General features: G+C 41.3%; 1 protein-coding gene and 2 long non-coding RNA genes across 11 annotated transcripts; 1 reads left to right on the top strand and 2 right to left on the bottom strand.

Annotated features, from left to right (window-relative positions):
• Window positions 1-3,906: 3,906 nt before the first annotated feature.
• On the bottom strand, window positions 3,907-14,080 carry LOC135494427 (uncharacterized). Of its 9 annotated transcripts, XR_010448376.1 has the most exons (9): window positions 12,418-12,561; window positions 11,104-11,178; window positions 10,811-10,865; window positions 10,526-10,585; window positions 9,098-9,784; window positions 8,445-8,530; window positions 7,906-8,030; window positions 7,248-7,620; window positions 3,907-5,812 (listed from the first exon to the last, which is right to left on the bottom strand). It is a non-coding gene; the product is annotated as an uncharacterized LOC135494427 (long non-coding RNA). The 9 variants fall into 9 exon arrangements; XR_010448379.1 differs by lacking the exons at window positions 11,104-11,178; window positions 12,418-12,561 and adding an exon at window positions 14,063-14,080; XR_010448380.1 differs by lacking the exons at window positions 11,104-11,178; window positions 12,418-12,561 and adding an exon at window positions 14,050-14,067.
• On the top strand, window positions 13,892-17,425 carry LOC135494428 (uncharacterized). Its single transcript, XR_010448384.1, has 2 exons — window positions 13,892-14,285; window positions 16,212-17,425. It is a non-coding gene; the product is annotated as an uncharacterized LOC135494428 (long non-coding RNA).
• Window positions 17,426-18,278: 853 nt separating this feature from the next.
• On the bottom strand, window positions 18,279-20,507 carry LOC135494420 (COMM domain-containing protein 2-like). The gene is made up of 5 exons (XM_064782370.1): window positions 20,362-20,507; window positions 19,894-19,971; window positions 19,569-19,651; window positions 19,170-19,343; window positions 18,279-18,904 (listed from the first exon to the last, which is right to left on the bottom strand). The coding sequence occupies exons 1-5, from the start codon at window positions 20,426-20,428 to the stop codon at window positions 18,707-18,709; spliced, it is 600 nt and encodes a 199-aa protein (XP_064638440.1). The 5' UTR covers window positions 20,429-20,507; the 3' UTR covers window positions 18,279-18,706.
• Window positions 20,508-21,462: the final 955 nt, after the last annotated feature.

The following is a 21,462-nucleotide window of genomic DNA, read 5'->3' as shown; positions in this document are numbered from 1 at the left end:
CCTCAATAAACTCACTACAACGTGTACAAAATGTGCGACGAAGTAAACAGCGTCAATATTTTCCACATTTGCCGGGACTACTAGTTATTCTCCTCACTAAGAGGTGGCAGCATAGACCATTGACCTGCAACGCACCTGCTACGTAAGTGGGGTTAACACCATGGATGTAATGCCGAGAGAATTTGTACTGTATATAAAGGTCTTATTTGGTAGTATATTATATTAATAAGATAAACCACAGATTAAACCAGGTTCATGCTTGCTTTGACTTGATGAATGACGGATCTGAGGGAGCTGGTTCAGGGGTACCAGCTGTAAATCGTCCCCCGCCCTAAAAACGGGCGATGTTTTTAATTTTTCGTAATTGCCTAGTTCCATTTTCTTAGCTCGATCAGATGGCAGCACCAGAGAAGATGAGTGTCGTACGGACATATCAGCTGGGAGGACGTACCGGCGTGTCCTTCAGAAATGACTTCTGTCAATGAGACACTTAATTTATGTACATTTGCATCTCATCAAGCGAGGGGGGGGGTCAACGCTGCTGGGGTCTTGATCATAAAAATCGGAGAGATTTTTATGTGTCAGATTGACCACCTCATGTCTGTAAGTCACACACTCGCCGCAGACAATCACAACCCTGGAGGAGACACTACAAATTGTATTTTGCTTCATCATTATATGACCCGCGGAGACTGACCCACAGATTACCAGCTCAAAGTTGCCAGAGAGTGTACCAAGTCTAATTCCTGGATGTGCCATGCCCCTTCAATATGCGTACTCTGTCTGATCTAGATGTGTACTCTCCCAGCGTAGTGCACCATGTTTCTATAGGGTGGACCTTGTCTCCACCCTTAGGAAAAATGTGTCTCATTTTTACATGGTGAATACCTGATCATTTTCATAAAGGGATTGCATGAAATCAGAACACCAGACCTGAAGAGACAGCAGATACTGCAACAATCATACCATAACACGCTGTCATTCCACAACCAGACCTGATAATACAGCATATGCTGTCACAACCAGACCTAGACAGGAGATGCTGGCACAACCAGACATGATGAGATTGCAGATGCTGCAACAACCAGACCTAATGAGATTGCAGATACTGTCACAACCAGACCTGGCGAGATAACAAATGCGGTTACACCCATCCTGAGATCAGGTTTTTGCTACACTCCTATACCTCGTATATCGAGAGGCGGAGTATATTCAAAACCACTGATTACGTCAGGATGCATGCCGACTTATCGGCGTTGAATATCAGTCCTAAAGTCTCCTCGGAGGGATATACGCACAACGGTGGTTCTGATCATGATGCAGTTGGCATAACCATACTTGCAATAGGAATATATTTAGTGCTGAATCTGACACCCAATACCCTTACAGTGCATTTAGTCACCTGGAGATGGCCAATTCAATCCTCCCCTGCTCCTTCCTCCCATAGTCCATCTTTATTGTTAACGGTTAAGTGCAACCATCCGGAACCTAATGGCCTTATACTCCCTTTAAACCCAGCCCGGGGTTTAAATCTTGATATAAGGTGTAAAAACCTTGGTGGTCAAGATGTTACATGGCCTGAGAAGCAATGAACAATCAAAGATATGTGTGAAGGACTCTATTATTTGAGGGACTATCTTTCACTTTACACCACCCATGCACTATGTACGCAATGTGCAGCTAATGTACGCCGTGGTCATCCCCAACTATTATAGGGTATCAGGCTGTTTCGCTACATTGCCAGTTCGCTACAAGTCGTTTCGCTACATGTGGCGGTCGTTTCGCAACATGGTAGGTCGTTTCGCTACATGGGTGGAGTCGTTTCGCTACATAATGGGTATGGTCGTTTCGCTACATGGAGGACGTTTCGCTACATGGGTGGAGTCGTTTCGCTACATGGATGTAGTCATTATTTTTACTCTATTTTACCCTACTATAATTCCCGGTGGTGACTACAAATTTATTATAGCACAGTTTGCCGGTAAAAAAACTTATACGGTTTGATGGCGCGCAAGGGGTTCTTGTCGTCCTGGCCTGGGTTAGGCCACATAAAAAAAAGAGTTGGTGATCGTCCCCGCCCGCCCCTACGAAAAACGCCCGGCCCCATTTTTTGTTAAAATCCTAAAAAAGTTGGTATAATGTTCTCTGCTATAGGGTCAGAATTGCATGGTTGGAATCTCTATGAAATTTCCTTTCAAATGACACCAAACATGTCTGTTTAGGTTTATTGTACCCAGAGATATTTACTTGATTTGAGCGATACAGCGAAAGAAGTACGTTGCGCTTCAAAGACGTATCTTTAAGGCATGGGACGATTACAGCGACGGGGAGATAACGACAGAACAGTTGTTGAGAGTTTGTTCGCACTTGAATGGACCAGTAACCTCATAGACATCCATTCGCGTTGGCTCGCTCAATTACGTACTTATTATTGATTGACAGGGGTCATTCAACCGCACTTCAACGCAGATTTGGAGGCCTTTGCGAGGCCTTCGCGTTGGCTCGCTCAATCGTCTGTATCCGTGTATACGTACTTATTATTGATTGACAGGGGTCATTCAAACGCACTTCAACGCAGATTTGGAGGCCTTTGCAAGGCCTTCGCGTTGGCTCGCTCAACCGTCTGTATCCGTGTATACGTACTTATTATTGATTGACAGGGGTCATTCAAACGCACTCCAACGCAGATTTGGAGGCCTTTGAAAGGCCTTCGCGTTGGCTCGCTCGTCTCCACCCATGTAGCGAAACGTCCTCCATGTAGCGAAACGACCATACCCATCATGTAGCGAAACGACTCCACCCATGTAGCGAAACGACCTACCATGTAGCGAAACGACCGCCACATGTAGCGAAACGACTTGTAGCGAACTGGCAATGTAGCGAAACGACAGTACTTCCTTAAAATATGTAGCCATCATCAATCAAGAGGAACGTACCGTAAACAAGTGTGGCACTCGCCTTGCCTCGCCTCCCTCCCCCGAACTGAGTCGTAGGCATGATGAAAGAAACACTTGAACAATTGGCTAAATGAGATGAGATGTTCTCTCCGAAATCGACCAAGGTTTGTGAGGGGTATCAGGCTGTTTCGCTACATTGCCAGTTGAAAGAATTACATCTCATGGGAAGAAAGAACGGTAGGGTGGAGTCCTGATGCATCCTGTTGTTGGTCTTTGACTGGAGATCATAATCACTCGGGGTAGTTCTGTGATCCTTTTTTATGATGTGAGCATTTGCACAAAGACTTAGTGGTAGATGCCGCAGGGAGGGACAATATCACAACGTCTGATGATGCTCCAGGGTAAAATTGATGTGGATGCATGAAATCTCGACCCCCCTACAAAATGAGTAGTCCTTTGTGGACCCAAACTGTTCAAGCGATGCTGCAAGGACAATGTTGCCACCTGTGGACAGCCCATGCTGGTGTTGAACAGATTGTGACAATCTGACATTGTCCCTGGGGGGTTTGAAGCTGAGAAGCGAACATTAACCCCCGATTTCCTCAGAATGAGATTTCGGGGAACACGATAATCTGTATCAAAACAAAGGGACTTTTTTTAGCATGACTAGGATTGTGGTTCGGGGCTTATCTTATAATGAATGCCACTGGTTTTTTACCCAGCATGAAAACAGCTCGAGTGGTAGTGAACTACCATGCAAACAAATATTATGATCAATGGACTCTTCCCCTTGGGTGCAAAGGTCAGTATGCGCTTGTAGTCCAAGACAGTGGTTCTGGTCGTTGCAACCTTATGCATAATCCACTTGGTAAGATGACCTCGGGGGGGGGGGGGATTTTTTATTTGACCAGTTTTTAAGGTCAATATCTGGTAAGCACAACAGTGGCTCCGATGGAAAGTTTCGATTAGTGATGGTGTGTCAACAGGCGAGTCAATAAGAAAAAAAATGTTTCTCTTTCAAAAAAACTTTATTGCTGTACATTACAAAGAAAACAGATGACGATTTGGAATGTAGTGTAGGAGGAAACCCGCATACCGGGAGAAAACCTACGCAGTCGGAGGGCGTCGCCATCTCCATCACACAGGTGACAGGTGCTTATGTTTGAAATGACTTAATACATTGTATATTATAGTTCATACAATGATCGTAGTACATTATTTTTTGGCACCACTCCGAAAGCCCAATACAAGAAGAGGAGCGGGAGATATGATAGTTTTTCTATCCCTTCAAGACGTGGTCAACTTCTTTACAAGATGTCACAAAGAAACACTGATAAGTGTCCTTGCAACACAATGCTAAATTGAGATCAAAAACAATAGACTCAACTACATGTACTCCACCACAATGGTTTGAGTTAGCACTAAACCTCTCCATGCATTCATCATGTTTATGATACATGAATAGCTATTGTATTAAAACCTATTGTTCATGCCTTCAGGTGAGCCATGTGAGCTTACAATAGATTTGGTCACTGCTGATGATTTGAATAACAAAGGAACCACATTTGTCATGGCCACTGGACAGAGCTGGCTGCCACTTAGCATAACAAAGGGAGCAGTTATGACATGTCGTTTGCATGACAAAAGAGGTGACCTCGACAGGGCAAAGATTAAAAGTTGGCTTTGCCATACTTTTTGCCAAGTCATGGAGTCTAGATCTCATTAGACATTTTACAAAATATTTACATGCAAGATTTACAAATACATTCATACAGGACAAAAGTTTTAAAACGTCTAAAAGTTGACGTTTTTAAGCTACACTTTTCTCAATCAATTCAGTATCATGTAAAAAATTGTCATCAAGGAACCATTGTGATCACTCATTGCCCAAGGTGATGTACCCATGGACAACATCATCATCAACAATTTGGGGTCCCTGGTAAGCCATAACAAAACATGCATGCATGCCACCATTGTCGAATGACATGCTTTGACAATGGCTCACAGTGTGACCACTAGGGAAGGATCAGTCTTTAAATTTCGAATAAAACAGTGAGAGTTTTAAATCTGACTGTTTTAGTTCAACTGGAAAGATGTTTTGGTATTTCTTCAAGGAGGAAATTCAAATTCAACAATTCACTGTTGGTCATTTGTCTCGAGCATGATAGTACATGTATTGAGCAACTGAACCAGCCAGTGTGATGTAAGGTCATGGGCATCAGAGCCCAGGCCATGTCAGTTGATTCTGTGGTACTGATGAGATTGAGAAACAGTATGAAAGGCCTACAGTTCCATCAGACACATGTGTTCTTGTTTCGTGGGGTCAGCGAAACAAGAACACATGGACCCCATGTCAAAAGTGATGGATATACCAGTAAATATCTGATGAATTCGGTGATTTTTAAGCATACAAATAACTTTTGCCTGAAAAGAATTTCAGGGTCCTCATCTGGGAGCTGTTGGCTTCTCTGGTAGCCACAAACAACCCATCCCCCAAATTGTTATTCCTTCTTATCTTAAGAACAAAACTTAGCTTGAAAATTATTTTGTTTGGGTTCTGGAGCGACTTATCATTGGCTCCCTTGTTAGCCATAAACAAGCCATAATGATAATTTCAATCCCTTCTTTGAAAAGTGTAAGATTTTGAACCATGGCACAAGTCATGATCATAACCAAACATAGATTAAAACAATCTATGCTTGTCATAAGCAGAGTAAATATTTGCCTTCTCACCATCAGAAAAATTTGAATTTTCATTAAATCACCTTTCAATCAGATATTTTGATAAAACGATAAAGCCTACGGTGACAAAATACAATCTAACCGTCGTACTGTTACTTGACGGCGATGGGAGCATGGTTGGGATGTGCTGGGTCAACAACATCCTTCTCCCTTCTGTGGGACGGCTCATCATGCTGAAAAGAAAAAGACAACATAAAATTAAGGTTGTTCATTCATGCTCAAGTTGATAATTCAATGTCAAGGGGCCGGGCCATTGTGCTGACCGTATAATCTTGTGGTAGTAGACAATTCATGCTGGTTAAGAAAAGTGCTATAGGTTTCAGACGAAGAACTTTTCGAAAACATCTTCTCTATTAAACCTTCATTTAGGACTCTCACGCTGAGCGCTGCTTTGGATGAGCAAGAGACACAAATCTGTGTTCCTCCCCGACATGCCTGATTTCATTACAATGACTAATTCTATCCTTAATCAGCAGTTTCAGAGGGAGGTAAAGGACTAGAATTTGGGAAGTTTTGTCAAAAGGGCGGTTTGGTTAAGGAGCATTTTCCAAGTCATTATTTTGAGCCGAGGTTTAGCTCCACCCTTGTGGTTTTGGTTAGTCAATCAATACCGACATTGCACCAACCCAAGCGGCCTAACCATAACCGCTGAACTCAAAACGAGGCTTTGTTGGCACATGGTGCATTTACACAAGTGCGGTTCATTCTAAATCCAGGTATTTTAGAATACTAACAACGCAATTTTCATCAGAATTGCACAGATGATAGTTTTAACCATTCTTTATATTGAGTGCAAAAAGGTGTTGCCATAATACTGCTTATGTAATAAAACAACACACTTTTACTTTTATTTAATACTTGCAACCAGACCCTGACCATCACTACCAAAGGGTTTCTACCGAGTCTTCAGCTATTGTTTATCAGCAACAGTTGATATTCATGCTCATTACAAATAAGTGCCTGGGCAGCTTTCCAAAGAGGAATCAAAAGGCAGCCGCAAGGTAGGCAAGATAAGTTTAACACAAAGTCACCAATAGGGGTCTCTCACCTCTCAGAGTATGTCGAAACTATTCACGCTGTATGAGGGATACATTTAGTGCTGAATATAACCTGACCCAGTGCTCTTACTTTGCATATTAGTCACCTGAAGATGGCCAATTTAACCCCCCCCTCCTGCTTATAGTCCCCCTTCAACGTGATTAAAGCCTTTGACTTTGCATGTACATAACTAAATTATCCTGTTTACAACCAAGAACATTCTTTATCGTCCAGTTCTTTTTGCAACATTTTATTGTTTGGTCCAAACTATCATCACCGCGAGTTTGATGAAAATTGCACTGTAATTGGTGTCGCAAAAATAACATTTGAAAATTGTTCCTCAACAGAGAGCTCACGATCTCTAAATCAGGCCAATGGCTATACCTAAGGGGGCTAAACTTTAGAATCCCCGATCGGAAATGACGTAGTTTGATCGCATTCAACTATAAATCCATTGAACAGTGGTGCTTGGTTAGTCAACCGATGACCTTTTTTTGGGGTGTGATCGGGGATTGTAAACTCGTTCCCCTAAGGGCATTTGAAAAACTGAAATTGATTTGTTTATATTACCGTGTGATGGCATCCTTCCGTAGGTATGAGATAGGCTGTCCTCATGGTGGCTGCAGGGTATCATGTCAGGGCTCTATGTCCGTAGCTTTCTGTAAGTCCAGAGAGTCCCTTTCGAGTTAAGATTGTCATTCTAGTCAATTAGAATATTGTCATAATAGTCTATTAGAATGACGGACATTTAAGTGTCCTTCCCATCCACACAGTAAACACGTTCCCTTCTTCATCTTAGCGAAGGTTCTCCTTGAATTGGTCTGTCAAGGCATCGTTTGCTGAACTGTGGTTCATCACTCCTGCACATGGATATCCCTCAGCACAACCATTCGATCCACTGAATCCACTCGAATCTCCGTCGTCTGCCCGTATCTGTGAGCGACTGGAAAACAAAATTTAAGGTTACTCCATTATTCTACCATGATTGATGCATGTGCCGTAGGGCCTTTCATTCAGTTTTATCAAATTTACCAGTTAATTTTCTAAAAGGCTTAGAATACTGACGACCACAACGCTAGAGTACTTGACACTTGATTAGCAATTCAATTCCAAACTGAGGTTGCTCGTGCAGTTTGAAGATAAAATCAACCATTTTGCGACTTAATGAAACGAACTCAGCCCATGGCGTGTTCACCCATTTACCGTCTTGTCATCTGTTTATATTTACCATATACGCATTGGATTCCTTTGTCATCCAAAATCGTTGAGAGTCACATCTACCATAGCACGAATTGTAGACTGTGGTTGAGTGGTTGGATCTTCTCGACAGCCATCATCTCAATCTGCAGAGGGCTAGATAACAGGAAAAATACATTCAAGGACCTATCTCAAAATGAATAGATTGAAACCAAAAGATTTTCTTCTTTTCATATGGGCGAGATGGTTGTCAGTTGACAGCGTTTTCTTGGGAATAAAATGTTGATCGGCAAACTCTTTGGCAGGCGTAATCTTCATGAATCCTGGCCAATTTCATTTGTTGAAGACATGAAGACAGAGTCTTCAGTTTTTAGTCATAATATTAATAAGGGGGTAGAGGGTTCACAGAAAAGAAATAATTTCTTTTGGCTTCAGTCTATTTGGGATGATTCCTATGTATAAGTTGACATTAATTTCAATGACACCCTTTAAGTTCTACTTCTTTTTTTATTATTTTTCTCTGATCGACTCCTAATTATTTGGTCGTCAAGATTCAGATCAAAATTTCACCCTGCAGACTGCAACATCGTCTTTTGTGTTCCTTGTCCCTGTGTCCCTTGTCCTTGTGGCCCTTGTACAATGTTGGCTCGGGCTGCCTAAAAAGAATCATATATTTTGTTGAGGGGTTTATCTAATTTCTGTGTGTTTCTACTGCATGCTGCGTTCACACTGAATCCGATTTAAAACTGTTTTCCAGAGAGCACTCTCCGAAATACGAATTGGCTACACCAGTTTCGAAACGGCTGCACCACACTTGGCCTAATGCGCATGCAATTCGATTTGAAAAGTGCAACTCTTGCCACGTATTGTAGTAACGTGCCATTTCGCGGATGAGTGTCCCTGCCCTTTGTTGTAATTAGTAGATAATCAAGACAGAACACAAGCTTGTGTGCATGACCCCTGTCAACGGACTGTTTTGATATGTATTAACGCGCACACCACAAGTTTTAATGAGAATCAGTCAATACGAATTCAACAAAGCACATTCAATTGCATTCTTGAACCAAATTGGTTGAAGAGGTTTCAAAACAGATTGAACAGAATTGAGTGTAGCACCCCAATACGTATAAAGTTGAAATTGTACGACAGATTGATACTTTTTTCAGAGTTATTTTGACATCTTCTTTTAATCCAGACATAACTGACGACTAAGTGATGCTTACCCTGTATGGCTCCAACATTGGCAGCAACATCTTCTTGGGGTCCATCCAGTGTCTTCTCGGCTGACGAGTTGGAGGCCGGCTCTCCTTCTTCATCGCCGTCTTGTCGATTTCAGGGGGTGTATATTATTAGCTTTGTGAGGCACAAGGAGGTGAAGAACACTGTTGTTATCCAAAGAGCCCAATGTCTTCGTTATTTGTACTAAACAGGTTCAGCACAAGTCCCACACGGACACGCCTGACATTTCATCCGACGAAATTCCGCAGGTTAACAACAGGTCTTAACCCCAGTCATTCCATCCCCCTCGAGATCAGGTAGGGGATCGCTGGCCAGCTATTGCTTACTATTGTTAACAGTCGTAAGACTTATCCCGCCAACACTCTAAAACAAGGGGACCAATTGAATGACTAGCGACACGCAACTGTCTATTCCCCCCATCAATCAACCACAATGACTCAAAGGGAACACGTACTTTGAACCTAAGTCCATGTCATCACCGTCGAAACTTAGATGAGGACCGCAGAACAAAGTGGCAAGCATGCCTGGGACCCAGCCACCGCGCTTTGGACATGAGATGAGATAGACTCAAGTCGCCAGTCACGATAACCAAATACACCAAGCGTATTGCTTGAATCGAACCCAATCTATCATCGTCATTGGTCACCTGGCCTGGCCTGGACAACTGAAAGCTGAATAGGTTCAAATAGATGATAAGCAGGAAACAAAAGAATAACAACTATAATAGCTAGATAACTACGATAGCTAGATAACTACGATAACTACTCTAACAACTAAAATAACAACAATAGCTACAAAATGAGCAAGTCGGTCATCAGACACACTTCCAACTCTCACAACAGTCACCATAGTCTCTCCCCCCCGCCCCACATGACCTCCCGCACCCTTTTCCTATCCCGTCTCAAACACACACACACACACACACACACACACACACACAAAACATCTTACTATGGTTACAACTTTTGAATAACCCGCCTGATTTGGAGAGAGAAGTGTCACTGTCAATTCATTTTTAATTACATGACCAAAACATGATATGGAAAAATTTGTACCCAATTTATTACGGCATTTTATAAACATTTCTTGGTATAAAAATCTTTCATTTTGAAATTCAAATTATGGATATGTTGAAAGTTTTAATATCTTTGATTAGTTAGGAGAGTGCACATAATAAAGTTGCAATGGCGATAACAGTTAGAATGTGTTTCGTAATTTGTATTCTTCATGCCAAAATAAATTGTTTCATCCTTTTTCCATATAACTCGCCAATTATAAGTCTGGAATATTTTTACTGCCTTGAGGATATGTGGGAGTCAAGTTACAAGTTTATTTTACCAACAATAACACAGATTTGACAGTGGCACCTCTATTGACAAGGCAGACGAGTCATAACCAGATACTATACCTACCCTTCTTCTTGGAAATCAAACAAGAATCTTCGAATGCAATTGCAGACAAGGTTGTGTCATCTGAAATAATAAATTGGCACAAATGTGTAATAAAATTACAGCATTTCTGCTTGTATTTGTATTAGTACTCAGCAGTCATTATACTAAATGCCGAAAAATTATGGTTGAATCTCAATTTTTCACATGATTTGCTTTCCTTTGGCAGAGGTTGACCTTATTATGGAGATAAATGTGAGCTAGGTCATGGCATATCATGCCGATCCATCGTCGTGCTGATATACATACCCTTGCAAATCATACAAGATTCTTCAGTTGCAATCGCGGAGAGGGTTTTTAGCATCTGGAATGAGAAATTGAAACAGATACATAATATCATCAATTCTTCAAGAAGTCATGAAAAAAGCAACTTTCAGCCAGATCCAATGAAAGTACCAGATTTTGCCTGATTCTCTCATGCAATGACTCCTAAAAATACATATTTTCCACAAAAAAATAATCAAAGGAAAGTTGGGCTCTTCTCCAAAATCCCTTTTGCCTGTAAAACGATATAATGTCAAGATTTAGTAGGTGACACCCACCTTTTGGAACATTGATGCTGAACACATGTAATTTGGCTATTTCATAATGTTGAAATGAGTCAAAGTGTGCACACCCTGCCAGAAAGAATATTCTGCTTGCACTGCATGCTTGAACCAAGCATTGGAAGGTATAAAATGTGACAGGTAGTGGTTTTATGTAACACACGCAAACTTTCCTTCAAGGTTGACCGAGTCTGTTGTTGCCTTAGGCCGTGAAGCCAGATTGGTAATGAGATTGGCCATAAGCCTAGCCATGAATAAATAACCTTTTTGATTATTGTGGATTGGGTCTAATAGAAATCGTATGGGGTATTAATCACATAGTAGAGTTGCTAGTTTTTCCTAAAACAGATCTTGCAATGAAAACTGGTAGAAAAAAGTCATAATGGTGAACTTGGTGGATACCAACTTTTCGAATTCTGGTGAATTTACAATAAAAAACCCATAAAAGTCCTGTAGTTTCATGGACGAGGAATTTCATCACATACAGATTTGAGAACGAGAAGTTGAATACACCCTTAGAGTTCATACCGTAGAGAATGCTATTATAGACCAGTCGTAGTACCAAGCACTCAGACCAAAGTATTAAGAGGGCACGTCATCATTGCGTAAATTCAGGAAAGAACCCTTAAGATGGAATGACAACATTTTCATGAGCTCAGAAACAATTAATTTCAACTTAAACATGACTTAGCTAGGAATAATTTCCAACAAATATCTATATGATTATGAAATACGCAATGTTGGTGAACAGAGCGCCGTTCGAAACAACAGTGAAACTCGGCCCCTTTTCATCAAATTTGGTAGCTCATGACAACGGAGCCTCAGAGGTGTCCTATTTATAGCGAATCCAGTCAGACTTTTAGCACATACGCGTACATTCAGGGAAGACTCCCTAACGAGACCCGAGGCGAATTGGCACTGTGATCAGTCGTGCTGTCACCTGATCACGGCAACACTGGACGCTCGTGACTGCGCCATTCATCATTAAAATCTATATCTTTACGCATCTGTTTGACACAAAAACATTGTTGCTGTTGTGAAAACTATATCACACATGCACGACATCCTTAAACTGTCTTTTATCTATCGAAACATAACATTAACAAGGAGGCTTTACATCCATGTTACAAGCAGCGCACTATGACTAGGCCTAGGGCCTAGGCCTATTAATATAGGCTACACTGGATCAGTGTGTGGACGATCAAACTCATGGATTGTAGTAGGCCTGGAGGGACTCATTACTATATGTGAGAAATTCAACGGGTGTAGGCCTACTGTATCAGTGTATGTAATTTTCGACATTGTACGGACCGAAGATCGGGAGATTGTTAATTCACACATAACACACACACCGACACAGGTGACAGTGTGAGCACTGAGTGAGTGACACTACTGAAGTGAGTGTACAACAGTACATAGGCCTACACGTCACGGTATCAGGCTGTTTCGCTACATTGCCAGTTCGCTACAAGTCTTTTCACGACATGTGGCGGTCGTTTCGCTACATGGTAGGTCGTTTCGCTACATTGGTGGAGTCGTTTCGCTACATGATGGGTATGGTCGTTTCGCTACATGGAGGACGTTTCGCTACATGGGTGGAGTCGTTTCGCTACATGGATGTAGTCATTATTTTTACTCTATTTTACCCTACTATAATTCCTGGTGGTGACTACAAATTTATTATAGCACAGTTTGCCGGTAAAAAAACTTATACGGTTTGATGGCGCGCAAGGGGTTCTTGTCGTTTGTTCGCACTTGAATGGACCAGTAACCTCATAGACATCCAATCCATTCGCGTTGGCTCGCTCAATTACGTACTTATTATTGATTGACAGGGGTCATTCAACCGCACTTCAACGCAGATTTGGAGGCCTTTGCAAGGCCTTCGCGTTGGCTCGCTCAACCGTCTGTATCCGTGTATACGTACTTATTATTGATTGACAGGGGTCATTCAAACGCACTCCAACGCAGATTTGGAGGCCTTTGCAAGGCCTTCGCGTTGGCTCGCTCGTCTCACCCATGTAGCGAAACGTCCTCCATGTAGCGAAACGACCATCCATACCCATCATCATGTAGCGAAACGACTCCACCCATGTAGCGAAACGACCTACCACTACCATGTAGCGAAACGACCACCACATGTAGCGAAACGACTTGTAGCGAACTGGCAATGTAGCGAAACGACAGTAATTCCTATTAAGCATATACCCATGGAGCGGGCAAAGTTGAAATGTAATATACATTAGTTAAATGGGCACGATGATTGAACTACATTAAATTTCTAACGTTACTGAAGTTTTATTAAAGGTTAAACACGAAATGAACTGCATTTAGGGACTTATTGCTGCTATCAACATGCAACCCCCAATAGATTGATTGGAGTACGCTATTTTGCACAATGCATTGAGACCAGTGACAGCAGGTCCTGTTCCAAATAAGGGCCTCGCATATTAGGCATATCACCTACCCACTCCCGTACCCAATGCCACTGTCGGACCAAAGCCAGGCGCATGGAGAGATGCAGAACGCAATTCAAACTGACAACATCAATCAGTAAAGAATAAATCAAAGAGCAAGCGCTGGCCACTGCACATATTTTGTCCATCCTGGCATAACTGTTTATTGATACCCTGACTGCATGTTCCGGTAGGCCACCCTGCAGAATTTGCCTTATCACTCCGGTCAGTGTTTCTCGAATAGAACTAAAATAGAATAGTCTAATCATTAATCTCCCTGCTAATACCCTGCACCATGGACCAGGTTGTATAGCACTACATACGTGCTGGAAGCTAATATTGATGTGGCAGGGAGAATATGCGTGAAGTTTGAGTATGCTTTTGAGAATGAGCGGAGCTCTCCAGTCGACGTGCTCTCTGAAAAGTTGTTATTTATTCCAAAACCACCAAGATATTCGACGTATGACACCCTCAGTGACACTCTTACTTATGATCCACACCTACGAAGCCAAAAGTTGCAAGAATTCGACGCATTTCCGAGGCCCAATTTTGAAACAAAAATCGCCTCCTATTTAGCGGCCACAACGCGCATTATAGTATAGATAGACTTCAGCCCCAGTGACGTATTTACGACAAATCCCAAAACGAGTCCGTACCACAAATAAGCGTGGAAAAGAGGAACAAACTTCAAACTTTGGTAAAATACTGAATTTTGAAAGAGATGTAAGTAATTTTGTTGACTTGAAATGTATTCACAAATTCTTTCTTACACTTTACATACTTAATGCTAAGCAGATTACCTTGTTATAGCCATGTTTGCACCTTGCATCTGGTCAGGTCAACATGGTTCTTATATTTTCTACAGGGTGGTGCAGAAAATGTGCACTCACAACATAGAAAAAAGCATGCTCCTCGACCATTTGCATGCACTTTCAATGCTGTCTTTCTGTGAGGGAGCATGTAGTCTCGTGGTTGAGGTGTCAGACTTGTAATTTGATCATTGTGGGCTCACTTGGTCACTGGCAAGTGTCATTTAGATTGACGGTGACGACTGTCCTGTGCACCAGCCACCACTCGGTCCAGTGTGTCAGCTGTGAGTGTGATTCTGAAGAAGATGAAGCCACTCCCTTGATCATCTCCCTTCCTTAAGGACTAGCAGAAGTGGCCTTTTGTCTTCAATTTAAAGCTGCAAGACCTATAGAAACTCTACTTGCAGACATGAATGAATGAAGAATAGATGATATGTGATGTCTCTCCTCTAATTAAAAATTATTTAGGGCTTGTCTTTTTCACCATCAATGCACATTAAAATGTCTGTATATTTTGAGATGATCCCTTAAACTTGACAATTATTTGATTGAATGAGTTTACATGTTGTCACAGCTGCGTAGAAAGCCTATGGCGAGATATCACGATTGTATGTAAAATTTCTAACTGTTCTCTTAAAATCAATAAGTGTCAGCTACCACCAGTTGCACTATTGTACCAGGTGCTTGGCTCTGCCTTCCACAATAGTTCACTTTGATGCTTTTGAAATATAATATATCAATTGTGTGTTCATTTCCACATGGTCATTGGTACTCCTCTAATTGGACACTTGTTTGGTCGATATTGAATTTGAAAAGGAATTGGAAGACTAAAATTCTTAAAAGCATTGACAAAACCTGAGCCTGAACAGTGGACTACTGACTCAGGAGTTAGGTTTGAAAAATCTGAATTGCTAAAAACTAAAAAAGTTCATGGTTCTCGTTTCAAACTTAAAATATTTGAAAAGCGTCACCTTAATCCGAGACCCCGACCACTGAGGAAAGATACCCCTATACCAGCATCCTTATACTGCCCCTATGGTGACTCTCTACTTGTTTTGACCTTGCTACGGAGGCCCTGTCGATGTGTAGGCCTGTGACTGTATGCCAGTGATCGTTAATGAATATCAAAGGAACATCTAGTGGTTGACGTGTAGGAATTTGCTTTGCTGGCATTGTGTTGCACATGTCACATCCAGCTGGAGCTACTCTGCACACAGCTTGGATCGTCCGTCAAGTCCCTGGCTGGTTTTTTGTGTCAAGAGTCAGACACAGTTTTGGGAATCATATTTTCATAATTACAGGATAATTTCATTGTTCTCTCAGGTTAGATTTGTCTGATTTCAATTTCCTTGTTTGGTCGAGTGTTTTATGTGTCTTCTTCAGTGTTTGATTTCTAGTTGATAGGGTTTAGGAGCATGTCTTCAGTTCGTTGACTGTCTTCACTAAAGCCTCATTGTCATTCCATAGTTTGCAGGCTAGGTTCTCTCCTCCAGGCAATCTGTCAAGTATCTATATTTGAATCTAATATGTCTCTCAGACTTAGTCTTGTGGAAATCTTTTATTCTTCGTCCCTTGCGTCTGTTCTGTAGCACAGATGATTGCCATTGAATCAGGGTCCTTTTCGTTTTAGGCGAACTATTACGAAGTGGCAAAATTTCATTTTTGTTATCTTTGGTGGTGCTTAGCTATAAAGCATTGTCCTCACTACTTCCGTTAACGCTCAAGTTTTTGCATTAGAAACCAATTGACATAAATACTACCGATTGTCTTCACTTGTACCCTGGTAACTACCGGTATATTGCATTTGTGACTAATTTAATGTTTTTTGTTGTATTTTCAGATCCCAGACGCTGTGGTAGTTTAGGTACCTCGTCTCTCCAAGCCATACCGCAACCATGAGGCAGCTAAAGGGTAAACCGAAAAAAGAAACGGCCAAAGATAAACGAGAAAGGAGACAAGACAATGCCAAAAATAGACAACACTTATTGACAGTTGTTCTTCCAGTGCTTCTGTTGGTAGCGGCTGTCGTTGTTGGACTTGTTTATATAAAGACGCGTCCCAGGACCCCAGTACAGATGTAACAGCCATGACTAGGACTTGAATTAATGATGTACATATGTACATAAGATTTTCAAGCATTTTTGAAAGCGGACACTGTCGACGACCAGAAACGGGTGTATAGAGTGGAGAATCTCATATTTTGTTAACGAATTTGGGAATTTGCAGCATCATCATCATCTTGAAATAACTCGTTTTAGTCAGAGCGGTGATATGATATTCAAGAGTTCAACAAACTATATTGTATATAATTATGTATATCTACGCTTCTGAGTGTATTCAACAGACTATGCAGCATCATCTTAACATTACATTCCTGACAAAAGGAGCTTGAGGTGTTCTAGAATAGAAATTCAGGGCTTGTGGTAAGTTTCAAAATGGTAGAGCATTTTCTGTAAAAGGGCACTTGGCAATTGGGAGAGAACGACTCTGTGAATTTCTAGTCATGGAGATTGACATCTCATATATCAGTACAGGTTGTCTCACCATTCACAGCTTGGGTGGAGCTGTCATTTTCCCAAAACCCTCTGCGAAGAATCTTTGGTTTGACATACAATAGACCCAATGAGATCCGTTCCAATCCGAATGCGGTCTATATTTCCCTGGCGTAAACGCAAACCAATAGCTCCATCCTCATAGTGCTCAGTGAGACCAACAGTACTACCAGTTCAATATCATTTTTAAACCATGTTCACTAGTCTCTGAGTGGAGTCAAGGTGACTGAAAGGTCACGCATGCCAATGAACTTTCATCTTCATGTGCCACAGTCATTACTTATGCCTCTAAAGAATATTACTAATGTCATAAAGTTTTCATTATGAGAAACTCTTATTTTTATTGTACAGTTTACACAAAATGTGTCGCTGTATGTGTTGCATATTTTATGAAAGTTTACATTTATCGACTCTATGTTACCTTATCGATGCATTACCAAAGCTAAGGATTTGTGATCTGAATGATATGACCAACACAATAAAGAAGTTTATTGCTATTTTATACTTGTTGTCCTCGTCTCTTTATGATGCCTATATGTACTGAATCTTTTGGCTGATGTCTACCCATCTGGTGACACAGAAGGATAGTCCAATTCACTGATTCAGCACCCCTAAAGACCTGGTTGTGACATCAGAGAGGTGCAGCTGCGATGTTCCAAGATCGAGATTGGGATATGAATTCAGGTTGTGATAAATCTTTGAAATGTGACATGCATTGTAATCACCTCATAAATGGCCATTGTGACCAAGCTGTTGACCGTTTTAGGTTTCACATAAACAGTTGGTCATGACCAGAACACGTAACTGACATTAATAGGTACAGCAATTTCACTAGCCAATGTCAATGATGTGACGTCATCATTCCCTGCGTCAATTTCCCGATCCCAATCCTGTCTGCTTGAGTAAGAAGTGTTGTATCGGGGTAGTGCAACACGACATAGGCCTAGGCTCCACATCATTGGTATTCACCTGCTATGAACCAGCGTTATAAAGTATTGTTGCTTGCTTGTTAAAGTCCCACGAGAAGAGGAGACAATTGTGTTTTGTCTCTCTTCCTCAAGCTGGCCATTTGAATGAAATAGCAGCTTTCAGGTTGGATCCTATCCGTGACCCGACACCTATCCTGATCCCGGTCTCAGAAACAGGATAGCCATACTCTCGTCTCTTAGATGGATGGGGGATGCGACATTGTCAACGAGTCCTGCTGTTAACAGTTGTGGTTGGACATGTTGGTGCACGTTACTGTAAACCCCTTTACGGAGCAATGGAGGGGGATATAAGTGTGGGTCCTGGCAAAGAACCCTTCATTCCCAAGAGTACTGAACAACATGTAAATCAACAAAATCAACACAAAATCCAGTATAAATTGTGCTTATTGTTTTCTATTTACATAGCTATATATACAATCTTTGATTCTACTCGATTATTTTACGAAGTATACATCATCGTAGAAGAAGCATGATACCTCAAATCACTTGGGTTCTGTGTGAGGCTGACAGTGCTGATGACAACAATACTATAACTTTGAGAGGTTTCCAGTTTACAGAGGTAAAATTGAATAGAAACAACCAATTTCTGACCAAAAGTAGTGTCCCTGGCACAGAGGTTGTCTCCTAACAGAGGCCTCCAAAAATTGAGCTTCTACGGTATTCATGAAGTTTGACTAACTGTAGGACTGAATACTGCAATATCAATGGCTAAGACCAAGAGTACCATCCGATTTTTAACTCTGACTGTAGAAATCTTCCTGGAATGGGAACTGGTGGCACCTGGAATTTAATGATTACTTTATATTTCGTACGATCCTGCGACAATGTGCCGATTTCAGTTCCTGCAAAGCATTCTCCAACACATTAGTCATATGAATGAGGTTAACTGGATCCGTTTGGAGAACTGTAGATTCCTCGGTGTCACCATCTTGAGTCAGAAGCTTCAACAATATGATTGGATTTGTCTGGTGTCTGAGGGAACGGCTTGCGACCTGAAATTATCGAAAAAAACCTTGAGACACAAAATTTGACACATTCTCATGAAAAGTATGAGGACGACTTCTTGTATTTACTGACGTCTCATTATTTTTGAAGACCAACATAAATCCTTAACCACTGCATTGCGTGAAAATGGCCTCGGAACGACTGGTTGAAACATCATGTCAAACATGCTATAGAAAGAGAACCAAAATTCTCATCGATACTCAAAACCCCTACTTTAAAGTGCCATTCAACGATGATCAAAATAGTACTCACCTGGATATCTAACCTCCACTCCAGGTTCTTATAGTGAGGTAAGTCCATGGACATCTCGCACAGAATCTTGCGGATGTCATGTCTGGACTCGAGATAAGACTGGAACAACACCTCCTTCAACTCTTCACTGAATCCTATCGTCATGATGGAATCTTGGAAATCAATGTCATTCAACTGTAACATGGAAGGATATTTTTGTCCATACAGTCTAGCTCATATTAATATTGACACCTACAACTTATGTAATACAAGTGCTGGATTTTTTAAGGTAATGACAAGTCTCCCTATGCCGACAAGTCTTTCTTAGCCAGCAATTACTAAGATATGTCCATCACCAGTGGGAATGGGAGAGGATTTCTTTATCACAGGGGTATATACAAATGGTCAAATGTTTCTTACCAACAGTCTAGAACTCTCTTCCAACAAATGCATTAGACCCTGGATACCATGTTGAACAATGTGCACTTCTACTCCTAGTTTCTCTGAAAGGAAATGGGTGTGAATGAACATAAATTCAAATAGAATAGCCCAGTACTGATATCGCTTTTATCAATTATAACCTCCACATTTCACAGCTAAAACTTAAGGAGTAAAGCAAGGTAAATTTCTATTTCAAGAAGAACTCAAAGTCAACATTTGCAACTAAGGACCGCTGTGTTCAAAACAAAGCTTTACAATCATTGATAGCCTTTGACCAAGGCCTTGCCATGGTTGTTATACTTACGCGCAGCACCTTGGTAAACTTTGGGGTTAGCACCTTTCTTGATAAACTCAACAGACATCCGACAGAACTCTGCCAACACTGAAAAGAACAAGAACATTAAGCAAAGATTAACAATATCAGGGCGGCAGTGGATCACAAATTGTTAGCATGAACTGGAAACCATAGCTAAGGTGGATACAGGCTTTACCTCTCCACATTACACGAGTAAGTGTGATTTAGGGGCCTAGTACTTTACGGCTTTTGTACTCCTACGTGGTAGATGGAAAGCAAGACCGAGTTGAGCGACACAATATTGATCACCGTCATTGATGTGACCTCTTCCAGGACAGGCCCCCCAGTGAGGGCAGGGCCTAGCCTAGGGGAGGCCAGGGGCCATGCAGGGGCTTTGAGGCTGAGGGGAGGGAATTTCTTAATCTTAGTTTTCTTCTTCGGTTTTTTATGAAGTTTCAATCGATCAAATGATTTTACCATCAACGCTGACTTCTGTTATGTACTGCAGATGTTGCTTGTGGACATCATCTAACACAAGCAACATTCTGATGCTTTATTTTCTCTAAAACAGTGAAAAAGTGACAGCAGAAGGTGACTTCCTGGAAAATTGTATAGGGTTTCCTCCCAGCGCCGGTCGTTTCGCTCCCTGACCTTTTCGACCCAGTGGTTTCGCTCCAACAAACCGCAATTCGTTTTACGACATTGAGAATCGCTTTACGTTAGCGTGGGGTTTCAAAAGTTTTTGTAACTTTTGTGTTGTTTTACCTCAATTTGTATGCAAAAAGAATTCCGATTGTGCGATAATACAACTGCCAAGTAAGTAGATTACTTTAATGTTGTTGCCAACACCGGTTATAGCCGATTTCATATCGATTCAGGGCTGATTTTCTATTGTTTATTATTGTTATCCTATCCATTGTGTACATTTTGCATGCATCATGTGCATGTGCAACATTTTTACATGCATTATTGTTGTGAGTGCATTTTCATGGAAGTTCTTCTACAGTACATAGTGAGATAGTGCACCTGTCGAGTTAAAATTTTCACCATAGCTTCTTGTCAATGTTTGGCACTCCTGGAATAATTTCAATACCGTACATGATTCAGGATTAGTTGATACTGTTGCAGTGTTGGTGTTGTGTTGTTGGCGTTGTTTTTTTTTGCATCATCGCAATAAAAACAACGTCAACCAGACCAGCTGCAGCCATCGCTGCCAGTTGCAGCCATCACCATCGTTCACTCAGCCGATGACAACAATAAAACAGCATAGTGGAGATGACTGACATCAAATCAACAAAAATAGTCAATCATAGGCTTCATCATACAATGTCAATTGTCATAGGCCTCTTATCGAAATCGATACATATGTGACTTCGGCCTGAAAAAACCTAGAGGGTAGTTTGCTAACTATTGAGACTTTCATGATGATAGTAGGACTAGACTAGATTTCGACTCGACGTGTCATTACCTTTCCAGAAATCAGTATCATTTTTATTCTGCACAAAAGGCAAACCATTATTTTGACCATGTTGTCTTGAACCCTGTGTTGTCGTCTTATCCAATTTCCTAGCTTCCTCA

The sequence above is a fragment of the Lineus longissimus genome, chromosome 10 (genome assembly GCF_910592395.1).
Source record: "Lineus longissimus chromosome 10, tnLinLong1.2, whole genome shotgun sequence".
Classification (NCBI taxonomy): domain Eukaryota; kingdom Metazoa; phylum Nemertea; class Pilidiophora; order Heteronemertea; family Lineidae; genus Lineus; species Lineus longissimus.
Note: the sequence above shows the minus strand (reverse complement) of the source record. Positions and strands in the feature narration are given on the sequence as shown.